At 36.4% G+C, this 20,201-nt stretch overlaps 1 protein-coding gene across 1 annotated transcript in view; it reads left to right on the top strand.

The window, feature by feature from the left end:
• Positions 1 to 20,201, top strand: part of LOC104465039 (gamma-sarcoglycan-like) — a gene marked incomplete at its 3' end in the record, with an annotated part of 48,315 nt that overhangs the window by 22,689 nt on the left and 5,425 nt on the right. The window contains exon 2 of the mRNA XM_010077931.1: positions 9,875 to 10,072. Within this exon, the coding sequence (XP_010076233.1) occupies positions 9,875 to 10,072 (198 nt within the window). The remainder of the gene's footprint in view (positions 1 to 9,874; positions 10,073 to 20,201) is intronic.

Genomic DNA, 20,201 nt, shown 5'->3' on the forward strand with positions numbered 1-20,201 from the left:
GAAGAAGTTTTTCACTGTGAGGGTGGTGAGGCACTGGAACAGGTTGCCCAGAGAAACTGTGGATGCCCCATCCCTGGAGGTGTTCAAGGCCAGGCTGGATGAGGCTTTGAGCAACCTGGTCTAGTAGAAGGTGTTCCAGCCCATGGCGGGGGAGTTGGAACTAGACGATCTCTAAGTTCCCTTCCAACCCAAACCGTCTATGATTCTGTGATTTTGTGGAAAGTTTCTGATTCAGTCAGCTAAACCCAGGAGAGGGTGCAAGTCTGCACTAAAGCTGCTGGTAGTCTAGAAAACTAGAAAAGAGGTTCTGAAGGGAAAGCTTAGACTGAGATATGTGTATTTGAAGACCAGGACCTCCATGGTAGCAATCTTTGAAGTATTTTTACTGCCACATGCAAGCCCATGTGGAAAGAACATAAGTAAGGAAAGGGGCTCAAATTTATTAGGAGCTGGGAGTATTTTGAGTAGAGGGAACCAATAACAGGAATGACATCTTCGTTTTAACAGATATAGAACCAGGCACCTGACACTTTAAAAAGATTAGACCTTTTTAAACTTAAGGTTGAGAGGAAGATGTATAGTGCAGAGGAGCACATTTAGAACGAGTGAAGAGGGAAGTCATAAAAAACATACATCCCCAGCTGCAGGATAAAGGAGAACCTGGTGGTAGGTATGATTCACAGTCTCACTTAAATTGGAGGTAGAAGACTGGAAATACAGGAAAGTTATACATGTTTCTGTACCCTCAAAATAAGATAAGAAAATTAAAATGCTTAGCTTTAAGGAAGCTAAGAAACTAGATGAACCTGAATAGTCATTTTGAAAACATAACATAGGAAGTCAGTCAGTGGGTAACACCAAGTTAAAAACATATGGGAAAGACAGAATAGAGCATGCAAGTGGTATCATGTGTTAGCGGAAGTTTATTGTAAAGACAGATTGATAAAGCAGTTATATCAACAACTCAGCAGTTATATAAATGTGCTCATGGACTGAAATGTGCAATCTAAACATAACAATAACAATAGTATGATTGTTGATTTTAAGGACTGTATTGTCAATGACCTGACCAGGGTGATTACAATGTCTGTGACTTGCTGTAGTGGATCAGAAATACTATGAGAGGAAACTGTATTTTTTCTTTTACCTTTTTAGTATAAATGTCATCATTAGGTCCAACATTCAGACCACTTATTTAGATCCCATAAAAGACTGGTTCTGGGAGCAGTTTCTTGGGAAGCAGAATAATTTCCTGACTTAATTCTGAGCAGTGCACAAAGTCTTTCTCATGCTGCTGTCAAGGAGTGTATTGTAACATCAGCCATGTTGATGTTAGGGTAAATATCTTGGAGTAATGAGAGCCGAAGAATCTTAGTCATTGTTCTTAACTTAAAAAAGGGACACTAGGTAAAAGGGAGGCAGGCTGAAAAGGATGCATGTGACTGTTTCAAAATATGATATCAGATGGTCAGGGTAAATACATATTTAAAAGACAGGGCTAAAGCAGTACAGCTAAAAAGCAGGACAGGTGAAGTTGTAAGAAGCAGGAAGGTATTCATAAAAACATGTTAGTTATATCAAATGGATAAAATAAAAAAGGATCAAAACTCCATCAGGCTAAATTTAACAACACAGTGGAGGAGTGCAAGCAGTATTTAAGAACTTGGAAAAAAAATACGTATTTTTTCAAGTTGCATGTAAGGCTACCACAGAGACTCTAGACAATCAAAGTTTAGCAGAACTATTCAGAGACACTAAGGCTACTGAAGAAAATAAATTCCTGATAACCTATGGTTGCACCTTCTTTTTCAACAAGTAATCGATTCTTATGTCAAAGTTAACCCTGCTTTGTACAGGGAATAGGACTAGATGATCTCCAGAGGTCCCTCCCAACTTTCATGGTTTTTGGTTCTATGATTCTGTTCTGGGAAAGCTGTTACATGATAAATCAAAGGCTACCTCTCATCACCTCATGAGCAATTGAACGCAGTAACACAGGTGTACCATCATTCTGTAACAAACTCCTGTCTTCTGTCATACTGTAGAGGACAAGAAAAAAGATTACACAGTCTCCTTCTACTTTGTCTGTTTGTATTAGTTGAAAGCCTTAACTAAGAATTTAAATTACTCATAATTTGAGTGGTTTGTTTCGTACTTAGCTTAATTATAAACATTTCATTAAATGCGCAGTTAAAGAAAAAGAGGGATCTCGTGCAATGAATCTGTTCTGGCTTCTGCTTGACATGTAATGGATTTTTAAGTCTACCGGAGAGAGCGAGAGAGAGAGAGAGAAACCTCACAGCCAGTAGAGCCTGCAGTAATTTCTGTTCTGAAATTAACTGCAATACAATATGCATCTTCTGTTCTTCTGGTGGACTTGCAGTACTCTGTGTAAATACTTAAATGATCTTGACACCATTATTAGATCTGTCGTTCATTGTTAGGTGAAAAAAATGGCTGTACAGATGACTCTCTTCTCCCTTCTGAAAGATTTATTTCTAAAATCTGTACTAGTAACGAGAACTCCATGGGACCTAGCCAGTAGCTTTGCGGATGGGACACTCATCTAGATGTGGTTGTCTCAACCACATCATCATCCAGTCATTTCTACATCAGTTATTCTAAGTTCTTTGTGTTCTTGGAAAGATTTTTTGTTGTACTAAGACAGAGTAACGTATATGTTGGAAATCTCAGCTAAATAAATAATTGTGAGATTTAATTTTTTTTTTTTCACATGACAGTACTCAAGGTTGCTCAAGGAAACTTAGTAGTAATGGTGACTGAATTTCAGAGAGAGAAGGTTTACTTTTTTTTTAATTAAAGCATTTTAAGGCATTTTACATGAAAGACATGCGATTTCTCTTACCAGATGCTAGCTACTTCTTAAAATGTTAGTGAGGCATGCAAAAATAAAAAATAATTTACAAAAAAAAATCTGACTAGTATTTTTGCTTGGCCTTTTGATTCTGAAGGAAGTATCATGAAAATTTCATTTTTGTGATCTGATTGATGTTTTGGGAGTTTGTTAAATGAGGAGAAATAAAGTTGAAAGATTGAAAGCAAAAATTTAAAAACTTTTTTACAGTAAATGAGATTCAAAAGTACAGTTATTAGACAAATAATAATTTTTAATATAGCACTTCACCCTATGCTGTCAGTGACTACCTTTCAACTATTGCAGTGATACTTAAAATGTGCAAAGCTGTTAATTGTGACTGAGTGGTAGTTATTATTTAATTTTGCACTGCAGGGTATGCAAAGGGTTAACTAGGCCATCTGAATTTCTTTGCTGGTTTCCACAAATTACACTGCAGGGATCGAGCTCTTTTTAGCTGATTACACCAGTTTACAATTCAAACTTTAATATACTGTATAATACACAAGTCTCAGCAAAGCAAGGTTGGGCAAGAGTAAATACCATATGTTGGAATGAGGGAGGGTTGAAATTAGAAAATTGTCATCTAGTCATGAGAGTTTGAGTTTTCCCTGCCTTTCTCATTTTGTCTTGAAAGCTTTTCCATATAGTTTCCAAAGTTTCCCTTATTTTTTTGTTTTGTTTTTTTTTCTTTGAACAACTTTCAAAATACTCCAGCTGCGCCTATTTCCTGTTGGTTAATCCATAGACTGCTTCTGTTGTCCACAAAGACAAAAGTGTGCATGCCTGAATGCCACCAAAGTTGCAGTTTTAATGTACTTCTGATGTTCACACTGTATAATAATACCCATCTAGCCCAATCCATTATCTCAAAACAACATTTATGAATGTAATGTTCCATGAAGACACTGTGGCAGATCGTAAACGTAGTTCTCACTTGCCTGAGTTGACAGGTTGTTTTATTTCAGTTTGCAGTTTGTTTATAATGGCACAAGAATTTAGTTTAAATTATTAAAATGGTCTTTCTACTGAATTGTTTTAGTTTATCATCATCATCTCTTTCATCTCCACACATAGTGTAAATTTTCTTGCATGCGAATGAATATACTTCACGTAAAGAGAGAAGAGTAGAAGCACAGATGACTGAAGTTTCCTTTCAAAAGAAGACATATAGTATCAGCATCAGTGTTTAAAATTTCTTCATGAAACCTCACTACTTCCTCTTAATTCGGATTTGAGTGCTAACTTTTTGTCTCTGTGCCAAAAATCACAACACATTCGGAAACAGTCCAAAAATAGAAAATGATAATTATATAATTATTAATGGAATTATAGTTTGTTGTTAGTATTAACCAACTAAATAGTTTTGTATTTAACTTATGCTTTCTAATAGTTTATAATTATTAGTTGCTTTGTGACAGCATGACAAAGTACTTGAGTAATACAGTTCTGAACTGTGCATTGAGAATTTTATTTACATTCAAGAAAATAACATAGCCATTAATAAAAAAAACAGTGAAAACATATTTTTGCCATTGAAATAAACTGAGATTGATTATTTGAATTGAAATGGTATTCTGTCTTCAGTAATTCCTACAGCTAAATAAATCCTGAAAATAATATGATTAACAAGCTTCTACTCAGGCTTGCTTCCCCAAGCAGGCTTACTGATAAATTTTCAAATTCCTTCTTCAAAACACAGCTGTCTTAATTGAATATTCCAGAGCTATCAGAATAGCTTTTTGAACTTGATGCCCAGACTAACTTAAATCCGACAGTAACATTGTTGATGGACAGTTTTTCAATATCTAGGTATTCATATAAATGTGTCCTGGAGCTCTGAGTCATGCAAATCAGAGGGGCCAGTCTCCAAGTCTTGCATGGAAAAAGGTGGAGTAGATCCAAGGAAATGTTCTGTCATGGCAACGTATTTTTAGAGGGCAGCTTTAGTAACACAGTGTAAGGAACGTAACAGCATTCAGCAACTGCTCACATGTGTGTTCCTGTAGGCGGGTGTTTCATGCTTTATGTGCAACACTTAAAAGTAACCCCTGAACACACGAGAAAATCTCACATGGTCAAAATATCTGCAGTGTACTAGTAATTCACAAGTTATATCTATCATTTAAAGTATATGACAAATCTTTTGGGAGCTAATCAGCATTCAGTATCTGTTTTAAATCAGCAAGTGGGCAAGATCTCGGTAAAACAGATTATGACAATTGGAAAACACTTTCAAATGGCAAACTACCATGGTAGAGCTCGATCCGATGAGTTATGGCCACATATACAAAAATCCATAAAGAAGATGCGAATAGTTGACCTTAATCCTATTTGACCTGTGATTGTGTGGGCCCTTGAGTAGGAACACCAAGAAATTTCACTTCCAATTAAGTAGAAGATATTTTTATTGTTGTACTGCTGACATGATCCTAATAATTCCTGTTTTCATGGCCCATTTGAATGATGTCAGTATTTTCATTCTGAAACTAAATTGCCGTTTTATCTGCACTACAGGTTTTCAGGACTGTTCTTACTCTCTGTAGTTCATTACTGAGTGCTCCCTCTTTGTAAGAGAATTTGTAGGTAACAGTTACCAAAGGCATTGCTCATTGTGCAAACTTCTTGCTTCTCCAACTACCTTGTATACATCCAGGTGTCTAAGTAGCACTTCCATTTACAAATGTTGTCCATTTACAAATCACATTTCTGTCATAGTACTAAACATCAGTTGTTTTCCTTCTAAGAGTCTCTCTTGAATCCTGGGAGACTTCACTAGGCAGCTGTGAGATCTGCCTGTCTAAGGCTTTCCTTTCAGCCCAGCTACCTAAAACAGCCCAAACCTATAAAAGAATTTCTCTCTGACGTCTCTAAACGGGTCTGAGACTATTCTCCTGTGTGATTTCAGCTTGTGAGAGTATAAATCAGTAATATGGTAGGTTGATTCTTCAGAAGAAACCTTCCAACAGTATCAGTTCTTAAAGGATTTCCACTGTAGTTACTTGGTACTGGGCCACTAATTCTCTTAAAAATAATAAAATATATTAAAGAGAAAAGTTCAATCCTTTTCAAAGCAGTCAGTGAACTAGGCCAGCATTAACCATTTGCTAGGACCAAAGCACTTTCCTGGCAGTATTAATAATGCTCAGGAACAACAGAACTGTTTTCTGTCAGAAAAAGAAAAAAAAAAAAAGGTGTTTGTGCAGGGAACAATGCTGCGCTGTGAGATGTCTCCCATGGAACTTCTGAAGGGCTGAAAACAATCACAGTACTCATAGCCTTTTTGGTGAAATGCATCATTGATTTTGACCTCACCTCATTAAACAACAGTACATAATACATTATGTATAAAACCCTCGACTCGTATAATAAACATTTCACAACAGGTTAAAAATGGAGTAGAGAAGAACAAGAATCAAGAGAGTCCTATCTTCTTGTTAAATTACGTGCTTCTGGAAATTGTTCTGGTTAAAAATAATTTGACCAAATGCTTATGTCTAGAACATGTATTTATGTACATATGAAAAAGTCATCCGAGGCTCTTTATTTCTGTGTTTATGCAGAGAAGCTAAACACATCTAAGCTACAGTTCATTGGATGTCTAAAATAAACATCTAAAATAAGTCAGGTAAGTAATTCCCAGCAGGGGTAGGTTTATCTCCGTTGACCATAAAGGGAGTCCAGGTTGACTGCCTCAGATATTGAAGGCTAAATTGTTGATATCTAACATGGTGAGATGAATCCCAACGTCAGAGACCACTGTGACGAGACTGGCATAAAAATATGAAGATCTGAGAATTCCTTTACTCTTTATCAAATGGTGTTTCTGCTGTGAAATTTAGCTTGAAGATGTGACAGACAGCAACATAAGAAACAGACAAAGGGTAGATGCCACAGCTAGAGATTCATTGTTGAAGGCTCAGCTAACTTTATGACACTGCAGTTTCTGAAGAATGGTGCATTTTCCCACAGTCCTATTGAAATAACCTTTCAAATCCTCTTAGAAGTGGATTGTATTTCTCTCCTCAAAAAAAAAAAAAAAAAAAAAAAAAGAAAAAAGAAAAAAAGAAAAAAAAAAAGCAGTCTGTCTTGTGAAGGGGACTTCTGTTACCACTGAAATTTCTGTAGCTGTCATCTATCTTGTTTCTTGTTATACTAACACTTTAAAAGTATATGTGATGAAGGGAACAGTAAGAAACTCAGAGGATACCCCACGTTAGGGTTTTAGGTAGTGATACTGTACCTGAGCAAGGATTGCACAGGTTATTTCTCAAAGCATATCTTGGTGTCACTAGATAAGCTATTGCATCCTGTCCTGTAAGTTAAAGTGTTCAGGAGAAATCTGTGTGGAAGTAAGGCTGAAGGTGTTTCTAAGCATTTTATGAAGCCCATTGCATGTATAGATGCCCCGGTTTGTCTTACTTGGCAGACCATGGTAAAGTAAGGTTAAGATAAAGGGCAACTTCTATGGGAGTGGTATGGTTTGTTATACAATGATTAGTAGGAAAACAGAAAAAAAAAATAGTAGCAACTCATGTCTAAAGAGTATCCTATAATCAGTACTAGGTGCTGAATAATACACGGAACTGAAAAATGTAATTAATGGTTTGGGTTGGAAGGGACCTTAAAGATCATCAAGTTCCAATCCCCTGCCATGGGCTGGGCAACCTCACACTAGACCGGGTTGCTCAAAGCCTCATCCAGCCTGGCCTTGAACACCTCCAGGGGTGGGGCATCAACAACTTCTCTGGGCACCCTCACAGTAAAGACTTTGTTCTTTATATCTAATCTAAATCTACCCTCTTTCAGTTTAAAGCCATTACCCCTTGTCCTATCACTACATGCCCTTGTCAAAAGTCTCTCTGCAGCTTTCCTGTAGGCCCGCTTTAAGTACCGGAAGGCTACTATAAGGTCTCCCCAGAGCCTTTTCTTCTCCAGGCTGAACAACCCCAACTCTCTCAGCCTGTCCTTGTATGGGGAAGGCACTCCACCCCTCTGATGACTTTTGTGACCCTCCTTTGGACTTGCTCCAACAGGTCCAGGTCTTTTTTATGTTGGGGTCCCCAGAGCTGGATGCAGTACTCCAGGTGGGGTCTCAAAAGAGTGGAGCAGAGGGGGAGAATCACCTCTCTTGACTTGCTGCTAATGCTTCTTTTGATGCAGCCCAGGACACGGTTGGCTTTCTGGGCTGCAAGCTGCACATTGCTGGGTCATGTTTAGCTTCTCATCAGCCAACACCTCCAGTCCTCCTCAAGGCTTCTCTCAGTCCGTTCTCTGCTCCATTTTAAACAAACATAGTTCATGTGGTGAATGTTGAGTAACATCTTGTAAATCTACAATGCAGTAATGTTAAGCCAAGTTATTTCAGAATCTATGATTCTCTACTAATAAATCATTATACTATTTTCAGTATTTTCAGCAGATTAAAAGATTTATATACACAGTATCATGAGCAACTGAGACTGATAGCAACAAATTAAGTAGAATATTTTCCCATCATGGCTGTAGCACAGTTACATTATAAACTGCTGACAATCAAGTGTCATTTTTTTAGTATAAATAACCAACAAACTAAAAGATTTTTTTAATGGAAGTGCAGAAATAAGATGAATACTGCATATATGTAAAGAGATAATGCATTAACTTCTGTTCAGTTGTAGACTTATATTGCGTTCTCTGTCTTGTAGTTCGATAGGAAGCTAGAGGAACAAATGATGATGTCTTTCTAAAAATGAGGGTTGGAACTGAGAGCCACAAGCTTGTTACAGACACAGGGTGGGTCTGCAGGAGACTTGAAAAGAGCTTCTTTAACGACTTAGAGTAATTCAGCAGCTGGGCAAGGAGATAATTTAATCACGTTTTGAAAGTTGCATGAGCAGAGCACAGTGATCTCATTCCCAGGAGTAAATTCAGAATTGAAAGGAGAGCTTGTGTGAAACCTGTCTGAAGGCACTCTCATTTGGGAACACTATATTGTAGGAAAGGTGACCAGTTTTTGGATGTAAGCTGCCTGGGGATATACCTGGCTCATGGAAAGTGCCTGAACTTACAAAACCCATTTTCTTTTTGACATCCATGGTTGGGTGTTTTTTTTTTCACCTTGTATCAGTGGAAATGAGACAGATGTTGCCCACTAGATAAGCAGCTTCAGCTGCTGAAATTTGATTCTCTTGGCTGAAATTGTAAGCTTTAATGGATGGTTTGAATTATTGGTGATCTCTGTGCTGTGAAGGTGGAAATTACTGAATATCATCATGTTTTAAGGAAGTTCAATCTGTTAAGATTTATTTAAATTCAAAGAATGCCTCTTTAAGAACTATAAAAAAAAGTGAAGGAAATTGTTTAAACCCAGTAAGTAATGTTTTTATTGGTCATATATCTTTAAATATGAATATCTGATAAATTGAGAAATCATTATTTCCTTTGTATTATTAAGAACCATTTCATTTCTTTATATACAAATTCTGGAGCTTAATGTATTTGGCATTCCAGTGATACACAGTTAAGTTTTGCAACACAAAGAATGCATTTTGTTATTGAATTGAGGAAAGAATATGTAGAAGTGTTTTTAAACCTGTGCTTACAAGGTGCCATTACCACTTGTAACTATTTTTACAGTAAAATTATGTTCTTCTATGTGCCACAGATTGTGAATTGATCCTATGAAATATTTTGTGATGGGAGACTTAGAATATTATGAAAAATGGGAGGAAAGTGTTGTCATTCTATGTAGGATAAAATAAATTTAAGTTGAAAATGGCAATTGGTGCATTTCATATATTAAAACATCACATCATATGTACCAAAAAGTAAGATATAAGTGTAATTTGAATGGGACATGATGAAAATGTTTTCCAGGCAAAACTTCATAAGATAAGAGTTTCTAGTTTCTAGTAACTTGGTGTTAAAGTTATATCTTCATATTTTCCTTGTGGCTTTATATAATTTTTTTTAATTTAACTCAAACAACTAAACAGTCCCTTTTTTTTCTTTACATAGCAGATGGTACGTGAACAATACACTACAACAACACCAGGCACTAGCCTAGAGAGGCCGAAGAATGAATATGTCTACAAAATTGGAATTTATGGCTGGAGAAAGCGTTGCCTCTACCTGTTTGTTCTCCTCCTGCTTGTCATCCTAGTTGTGAATTTTTCTTTGACAATTTGGATTCTTAAAGTGATGTGGTTTTCCCCAGTAAGTGTCCTCTTTAATTTTCCATTCTTTTCATATTCTATTCTCTTCCCTGCCTTACCACTTCACTTATATGTACATCATCTTCTCTGTATGTAATAGATGGTTCTTTTTTCTTCCTTCTCAACTGTAATTTGTACTTTGGTTGAAAATATCTATCTTTGAACTTCTTGATCTGTAATTTCTATATTGGTAATAATCCTTAAAATACAGAGCTTGTTGATACATTCTATTGAGGTATATTCTAGCCATTTTAAGAAAATGTATTTTACTGTTGTCTCCTAGTCTCTGTTTAGTTTATATTTTATAAATGTTTTTGGTGTAATTTTATCTCATACAGAATTCTCTAGTGTTAAAATATTGCTGACAGTTGCTAGTTTTTCTTAGCTTCCTTCTCCTGTTTATCAGCATCTAAATTTTACAATTTATTTGCCCAATTAATTACAGCTCAGAGTAAATTATTACTACTTTGTGCTTGAGGCTAAGCAGCTATATTATTCAGGAATAAATTTAATAACTTTCCATTGTCATATGTATTTTAATATTTATCATCTATTTTTGCATGTAGTAGATTAAAAAGGTAACTTTCAGAAGTCTGCAAGATGTAGCTTTAGTCACAATGCAATAAAATGCATCAGTGAATATTGACGCTAAACTAATTTGTTCCTAACATGCAGTTATGATGCACAAATGATTTGAATAGACTTGTTACAAGAAAAACATAATGGTAAATTCCTACAGTTCTGCCTCTACTACTGAAGAAAGTATTATTATATTAAAATTCCCATTATCTATTGTTATTCTGCCTCTGTCACTAAATAAAGGCCATTTTATCTTCATAGAAGCATTTTCATACTCTACTTTCTCTTGCTATAAAGAAAGTAGGTTAATTTTAAGTTAATAGAGTTACTAGTGCTTGAATTCTCATCAAGTTTCTTCCCCCACATAAATTCTTTTCAGCACTGTTACTGTCATAGAGAGTACAACACAGAACATCTTAGATCACATATCATTTTTCTGTTATGCAGTTCCCATGGCAGATGTTCACTTAGTGACTGCGCCTCGTGAATCACAGGGAACATGAATAACTTAAAATTTTCTGTGTGGCTCAGGTTTATATTTTTAGGGAGTTTTAAAAACTATTTTCTGTTAGTTTCATTTCTTTGTATGAAGGGTATTTCTTTCTTTGGGTAGTTCTTCTCTAATATCAGTCAGGAATAAAAAAACAGCATCAGAAACTCCAGTTTTAGGAACTCCTATCTCCTACTAGTATCTGTGAGGAAAGCATCTGTGCCTTGATCTGCTGAGGCACAGTGTCCTTCTGCCTTGCCTTGGCAACAAGAGCAGTGGAAAAACAGCTCAAGCAGTGCAGGCTTGCATTCTTTCACAGGGTGGACTATGAATGCCATAGTTATAAGGTGTTTCCCAATTCTCTGTTAAAGAATCTGTATTCCTGACATACCTGGTTAAATAGTGACTTAACTGTAATGCCTTCATTCGTTTGGGATAATTCTAGAGAAATACCAAACTCAGCTGTAGAACAGTAAAAACATTTGTGCAAAGTACCCACGTATGTCACAATCCTCAGCAAAAGTATGTGTGAGGTCATTAGAAACGGTGAAGGTTTTTTGCGGGATATTGTTTTCATAGTGTATATCTGTCAAGATAAGAAGTAATTCTGAAGATAAAAGAAGAAACATCCAGGCTGCTTACCTCTAAGAAGAGTCTAAGGAAGAGTATAGGGGTTAACTTAACTGCATGTTCAAAGTCTGGAAGTATAATTGAAGCATCATGGTTCTTTCCTGTGTCTAAAGAAATAACATTTTTAAACAATGAGTGTAACAGTCATAGAAATAACTAACACTATTATCAAACTCTTTCCTGAGGGAATTAAATATTTATGCCTCTAAGTCTTGGTCACTGTTTGAAAAAGAGAAGTAAGAATATATTCTCAGAAACAGACTTTTATGGTTCTTGAGTTCCAAGCTTGCCAAGTATTTGCTTTTTTAGGAAATCGGTTGATTCATATATATCCTCCTTATCCAATTCAACATTCCCATTATTGCGAAGAGGTTAAAGGTAAGAGTGAAATACTATCCTATGCAGTCATCATTTATTTGGCAAATGTTAGTCTCTGTCAGCTGTGATTACACTGTTTATATTTTATAAATATATTTATATTATCTGTTCTAGGTATACTGTGTAGAGATTATACTAGTAATTATGTTTAATAATAACAAATACTGTATTTCTAGCTAATACTTTAAAAGTATTCAGTGATAAAGAAAAAAAATATTAAAATGTTATCCCTGTTAACTATTAGAATGTTAATAGCTAATAAAATATTAACAACTGTTTCACTGTAAAATAAGGAACAACTTTTATTCTTCTAAAGTTGATAAACATTTGTAAAAACAGTATAAACATTTTAAAAAGGTATTTTTATAATACAGTTCTGAAGAGAGTTTATGCTCAAAAAAACCTTTAAACATAACATGATTGTAGTATGTAGTTTTATTAAGAAAACAGTTTTGCACTATAGCACATAGGGGTGTTGGTGCTTTAGCAACTGATAGAGTAGTTCTATAGCACAGCCTTTTTCTTGAGCCTAAACAAATCTGACAAAGTTGGTAGTTAGACCTAAAAGTTTATTTTATAGGACAAAACATGGACTTATTAAGATTTTGCATGAAATGGAAATTCCAGATTTTGTTTTTAATGTGTTGAGGTTTTCTGAGACCTAAAGAGGACTGCTAGTCCTAAGAGTTTAGAAATGAAGACTCTTAAAGGATTTAGGGTTGACACAGGGTCAGGAAGTCAAAAGTCGACAATTCTCAAGGGTCCAGTAGGTCTGAAAAAAGGAAACTTTAGTGTCCCTGGTATCTGCTGAAAGGACAAACACATCAGGGTGGAAGCAGTGAAGGTTTCTAGAGGGTGTCAGGAGTAACTGCTGGATGGGACAAATAAGGGTGGTGTACAGACAGATCTGCCACTTATGGGCAAGGAAGATTTAGGAGGATGTGGTAGTCAATGGCTGTGTCTGAAATAGTGGAGTTCAAGATCCTAAAGAGAGTGAGGAAGGAGAGTAGCAGAATACAGACCCTGGACTTCAGTAGTGCAGACTTGGTTTATTTAGGGAGCTGGCAGATGGGATCCCAGCGAAGGCAGTTCCGAAGGGTAAAGTTTCTCAGGAGAGCTTGCTGATGTTTAAGGATGATATCCTCCAAATGCATGAATGATCTGTCCTGATACTTAGGAAGATAAGTAGCCTGGCTTAGCTAGACAGGTTACTCATGACAGACCTCGAATGCAAAAAGCAGTATAGAAGAGTTGGAAGCAAGGACAGGCTACAAAGAAGAAATTTAGAAACATTGCCTGGGCCAGGAAATCTGTTGGTCTTCCTGTGTCAGGAAAGCCAAAGCTCAGCTTTAGTTGACACTTAGAAGGGACATAAAGGGCAACAAGATGGGCTGCATCCATGGGTCTGGAGAGAACTGTCTGATTCTCTTGCAAAGTCACCCTCTGCCACATTTGAAAGGTTATGGAGACTGGGGAGATCCTCCGTGATTGGGGGAACACAAGTATTGCATTTGTCTTCAAAAAAAGAGGCCAGAAGGACAGTCTAGTGAATTATGGGCTGCTCAGACTCACTTCAGTCCCTGGGAAAATGATGGAGCAGGTCTTCTTGGAAGGCCAATGAAGGACAACAAGGTAGTGGGGACTACAGAAAGGTGGTGTTCTAAAAGTATGGCTTTCTGCATGCACTGTATGGCTCCCTAAGACACACATTTGTTTAAATCATTTGTGTGTCATATTCCAGTTCACTTATTGTCTGTTGTGTTAGGCCTTGCAGCTCATAAATACCTTCTGCATGTTTCTCCAGTGTCTGGCCCAATAGGGCCTCCATCCAGATTGGGACCTGTGAGCACAACAAGCCTAGGAAAGGACAATAAATATTGTGTAACAAGCAGCTTCCCATTGAACAGATACAAGCTTTGATAAGATTAATCCAAACTTAAAAGTCTGTTCTCCTAAAATGCAGAGACCTGGCTGCCAGACAATTTCAGGAGCATTTGGAGTTCTGCTGTTTTATTCATTCTCTCTATTACCCCACACAGGAATTGTTTCCATTCAGGTTTTTCATAGAGGGGAAGTATATAGAAGACAGAGTCAGAACTGGATGTATCATTCTTCAGAAGAATTGTACAATAGCCTATGTCTAAGCCATGCACCAATTTTGTTTCCCTTGGTGTGAACTAAAAAGAAATCCAGTGGTTTCTGTGATTCTTTGCATGTCTTTGAAGACTTTCAGATATGTAATAAAGATCTTACTCGTAGCCTTACTATTTTTTTTTTACAGATCCTCAAGCCTGTACATTCTAGAAGCACATAACCACTCCTACGATTTCTTCCATTCCTTTTTATCTAGCATACATTTTCCCATTGTCAGTCCTTCAATGTAAGAAACATATCTGTCCTGTCCACAGAAGTAATTGTAAAGTCTTTGTATTGTTGTTTCCTCAAAGGCCTTCAACGGTTTTGTATCAGATCTTCACATCTTTGTTTCTTTAATAACCTAAAACCTCCATCATCTGTTTTGTCTATTCATTTTTTTCCTGTAATAGTTGTCTTACTTCCTTTTTAGTGAGCATCCAGGTGACATCTCTGTATATATTCTGTGTCCATCTTACAATGGTCTCATATATTTTAAAGGATTTCTTTTGCTTTTAAAATATCTTCCAGTTAAAAACCTTGTGTGTGCCTTCATTTCTGCTCAGACAAAACGATTATGAGAATTCCATTTTCTCCCTACTTAAATTGCATTACATATAGCTGTACTGACAGCTTACTACATAAAGTTGTGGGGAAAATGTAATTGAATGAAGTATAATAATAATAATTAAATAATATAGAATGAAAATGCAGTGTAACTAAAAACACTTCTTTACGTATGCTGGGAAATACATTAATTGCCCTAAAACTTTCTCCGTACTTTTTATGGTGAAAAATTTATTTCATGAGTGCAGAACAGTTTTGGGGGTTTTTTTTAATTTTTTTTGTTTCATCTTTAACCAAATAAAAAAATCTGAAAATGTGTGGTCAGGTCCTAGCTATGGAGTAGGGCATGGATTGGAAATTGTCAAAAATTCTAAATGTAGTCCATCAGGAATTGCAAAAAGCTCTCACCCTTTCCAAATTTATATTTAATTTCTTTGTCATTGCTGTTATTTTTTAGGTATACTGTATAATTAATTTCTACAAATACATGTTAAGCTACCATTTTATTGATGCGTAGCATATATTTATGCCATTGTTTTAAAGTTTATATTATTGTCAGTGCTGAGTAGAGCTTGCTTATAGGGATAATTGAAAATATTTGGTTTCCATTTTGCTCGATAAGAGTTACAAAAATGCACTTATCAAGAATGTAGTTAGAGAAGCATCATAGTAGGTGGTTATATTTTTATGTATAAAATCTGTGGTCACTACAAGTTTTTGTACCATGAATAAAAAATGTGGTCATGATGGCATTTAGCAAAGGTAATTAAAACTCTGTTCTTAAACTTTATTTAATCAGTAGTACTAAGATGAGGGGAAGGCTGGGTAATTCCAAATGAGGTTGGGTTGTTATTGGAGATTATCTTTTTCTTAATTGCAATATACTGCAGTGGTTACTATTTAATATGATAATATCATTTAAAAATAATCTTGGATGATAGCTGCAAGACAAAACATAAGGTCAAATATTTAAGTCATTCCTTTCACACAGGGCTGGAAACATCTTCAACAGTGCTTTGTGACACATGCAACATCTCTTCGTCCTTTTTTCATCTTGCGTTTTTGTCGTCTTGGCTGTTTAGGCAGCAAATTCTGTCAGGGTGGAGATGCTTGTCACTGTGTGCTTACACAAGATGTAGAGCATTTGAGACCATAGGATGAAAGGTCCCCCAGTAGAAATGATAGCATTTACAATATTGAATCAATACATAGTCTGTGGAATCATATACACTGTGCAAATATCCTTGATTCCTCAGAGGAATTCAAGAAATAAACATCATGCACTGTTGTTCCAGAGAAAATCCTTTTGACAACCTTTACAAAACGCAGGAAAATATTTAATTCAATTTCTTTTGCTAAGTTGCATAATTACAAATGTTAATATAATAAACTGAAATAACCAACTTACAAAAACTCAATTCCTGAATAAATATATTTAGCAGTGGGAGTAGCAGTCTGTTTTTCTAATGTTGAGTAAATCGGTCACAGGAGATGTAAGGCCAAATGTAATGGCATTTTTGTTAGCCGCGTATTATCCAGCTTTGAAATGTTTGTGCAGTACAGAACCAGAGAAGGGATTTGGTCCTTGCTGAACAAGGAAATTAATCTGGAATTGAATCTGTTTTGAGATGATATTTTTTCCTCTTGAGTAATACCTATTTGTAATTAATACCTTTCTTTACTTGAGAAAGTCTGTTATTCTATATATTAGGACAAAGAGGACCTGAAAATATCTTGGATGTTTGCATCTTAGATATTAGTCCTGTTTTGTGAAAGAAATCTTATATAAACTAAGCAAATGTCAGTGGTATGATGAATTTGCCTCTTGTACCCATTTCCGTACAAAACTGTTGGGTTCAAAGTGGACAGCTACTTTTTCTAGATCATGTAATATTGCCTACCCACTTTCTAGCCATATCTGCAAAGGGTGGTTTAGTCTGTATCCAGCCCTAAGCCAGGTGAGACTAGCTTTCTGTGCCAGGAGTGCTTGCTGTTGCTAAGGGCTCTGACTTGACCAATGTCTTTGACAGAAAAGACTCCACTGTCATCTAAGAAGAGGAGTCAGATAACCTTCTCTGTCTGAGTCCAAGAAATAGAGTCCTTGCAACAGAAAATGAGATGAGGCATCAGTAATGTTATTATACCAAGCACGTACTTAGCTCCAAAATAGATATTGTAAGTCAAACAGAGAGTTTCATCAGATTCATTACCAATCCTGTTTTGCTGATTGCTCTTTAACAATCTATACCCACAGCCCTATTATCTCAATGAAACAGTACACTCTTGTTTGCAAAGCAACTTCTCTAAATAGTAATTGCTGCAAGAAGTACTGCAGTGAAAGCTGATCTATAAAGCCACTAATTGAACAAGCTTTGGGGCACAACAAATGATGCTTTGGTTTGAATTTGCCAAGGTCTTTCCCTGGGCTGGCCTAGAAGTAGCATGTAAGTATCCTATAAGTAAGAAAAGGGCTTATCTGAATGGAAATGCTACATCCTCTCTACTCTGAAGTTAATATCATTATCAAGTCCAATCAGCAATTACAGCAGATGTTGACTTCTAATATTTGGAAAATTAGAATATTCAGGGAGCAGATATTACAAATCAAACATGCTATTAACTCCTGAGACAGGAGCTACTTGATTTGAATTGAGTGCATGTTAAAACTACTGTTTGAATCAACTTAAAAGATTTTATTGTTGTAACCATGCTAACATTTGGATACGCCTGTCTTTCCAGTATTTTATCTCTCCCCAGAAGAGGAAAATACATATCTTCCTATGCAGCTATTAGCTGATACATAGACTAGGAGTTTAATTTATATTGTTTAGAGGAGTCTGAGGACTGCAATTGAGTCTAATGCTGAGAAGCGCAGAAACAGTGATGATATGATATGATATGGTGTGATATGATATACAATATACGATATGAAGAGTGATTGACCCAATATAGTGTGTATCAGTTTGTATACCCATGTGTATCAGTTTGACAGTGTATCTATGTTGTCAGAAAAATGCAAGTTACAGTTATTGACTGAATTTAGATTACTAGAAATACTCACTGTAAACTGAATGAATGTTCCTCATGCCTCATCCTCATTTCTAAGGGCCACGTACCTACAGCAGCAGACCTTTACATTATTATATTTGCTTGGGAGATAAATCCCAAATATATCATCTGATGCTCTTTTGATTCCGAAAGCCATAGACACCATGAAGCTCAGCTGCCTGAGAGCAAGTCACTGTGACTGCAAGAGCCCTAGAGCTACACATCTGCTTGTTTCCACTCCTAGTTATCCCACAGCAACATGCAATGTGAATCTCTTTCTACGTGACTTTCTTGGTCATGAGCCAGAGCAACAGGTCCCACTATGGCAACAGGTGAAAGAGGTAAAGTTCTTGCATCCTGTTATGACAAGACAGGCCTTTAGCGCTAGCCACACCAATGATGTCAAACTTGCTTTAACCAGTCATTTCTCCATTTTCCTCAACACAGATAGTCATAGCCAGAAGAAGGTGGCCTTACCACCAGAGCCATCAGTATGGCTTTTGGAACTTTTTGGTCCTGATGAAGGACGCAGTCCTTCTGCAGTCCTCTGAAAGAAACTTAAGGGCCTTTCCACAGCTTGTGGACATACTGCACTTCTCTACTAGCTTTGTGGAGAATGGAATTGCTTCCCCTTATTTCATAGGAAAAATATTTTACATTTGTTGTGTCTAAAATCTAAGAGAATGACAACCCATCCAAGATAGTCCTTCAAGATGGTCCTCCAATCCAGATGCTCCACAACACAATGAGTCTTGCCTAGGATTCTAGTAGTGGTGCCAACACAGGTGTTTTGGAGTATCCCTATGTAGGCAATTCAATGAATAGCTGTCAATATCCTTGATTCCATTATTTGACCATGATTTCTGAATCAAAGAGCCTTTTGTTGAGCTTTCATGAGGCTCAAACCCACCCAGAGCATTAATTTTTTGTAGGCCTTTTCTCTGTTTCTACAAGCACTTACCTCCTCAAGAGCCTTTTCAAATGATGAGGAAATGCTTGTACTGCAATTGAAGACGTCCTGTTACTCCAATTAGAATATGCCTATCAGTTTTGAAATGAAAACTAGTCACACCTATGTGAACGCTAATACTAAATTGCATCTGTGGTGCATAAGGGTTTGGCGGCTGCCAGGCATTCGCACGCCAGTCAACTCCTTGCAGCAATAACAAAATCTGCTTAGTGTCCACAGAGATAGCATTTTATCCTCCTCTTCCATACAGCTCAGTCCCTGCCTCGCTGAGGGCTTTGAGTTAATTAGGAAACATGAGTCTCGGGGTTATATGCACAAGAATGTGTTGCAGCTTAGGGCCAGCACACTCAAGCAGTGACAGTCACCAGTATCAGGATAACAAGAATCCAGACTTGCCATACATCTCCTGTGTTTCATTAAGTACTTTTTTTCCCCCTAATCAATAGTTTATTGTATAACTGCATCAAAGTCCATGTCTAACTGGTATTTGGACCCTTTCCTCAAGTGAACAGAAAAAATTTTATTCAGTGATTTGGATAATAGAAACAGAATCAAATCCTTGAAACAGAAAGCATCAAGGTTGTTCATTACTAAGGAGGTCACAATACTGAGTAAATAATAATTGGCTTCTCCTAAATGGTAATGTAAGAAGCAGAGTGGTTGTTGAGAGGACATTATGTGTAACTATTGTACCCTTCCTTTTTATGGAACTTATCATTGGATCTCAGTGCATTAAGGTGGTTGTTTATTCTAAATCACTCTCTTTTATATTCCATGTAACTTCAATTTGCCAGTTATAAAAGGGATAATGGAATTTCCCCATCTCACAGTACTGCATACCTTGGTACTTTTACAATCTTGAGATGCTCAAATCTCATGGAACTAAGGAAATAATGTTTACAGTCACAATGGTAATAGAAGTGAGGATCATTATATGAAATACACATTTTTGTTGTTCTCATGCATGTTACAGACCTTATCCGTTAGTCATCACAGATAGTCTTTTACACAGGTAGCTCAAGTCTAAATTTCCATATGTTTTTGCACTTCCTGAGTGGTCAATGAGAATCAGTAATGAGGCTCTTATTCAAATGTATGAGAATGTGAGCTTTGTGTCAATGCTTAAATGAGATAGCTGATGAAGAAAATAGGACATACTTATAGAAAGTAATCCTGAGTGATATGGTTGGATTTAACTGAAAAATAAGAACTTCTCTGTAAGCTGAAGAGCTAAGCTATGTCACATGGCATATTATTGTTGATGTCAAAGATGTTCCTTTGTCTATATAGCATTTTTAGAATAATCATTGCTGAAAAATCTGAATACATTAGAAA

This window comes from Pterocles gutturalis, unplaced genomic scaffold (genome assembly GCF_000699245.1).
Source record: "Pterocles gutturalis isolate BGI_N339 unplaced genomic scaffold, ASM69924v1 scaffold18048, whole genome shotgun sequence".
NCBI classification, from domain to species: Eukaryota; Metazoa; Chordata; class Aves; order Pterocliformes; family Pteroclidae; genus Pterocles; species Pterocles gutturalis.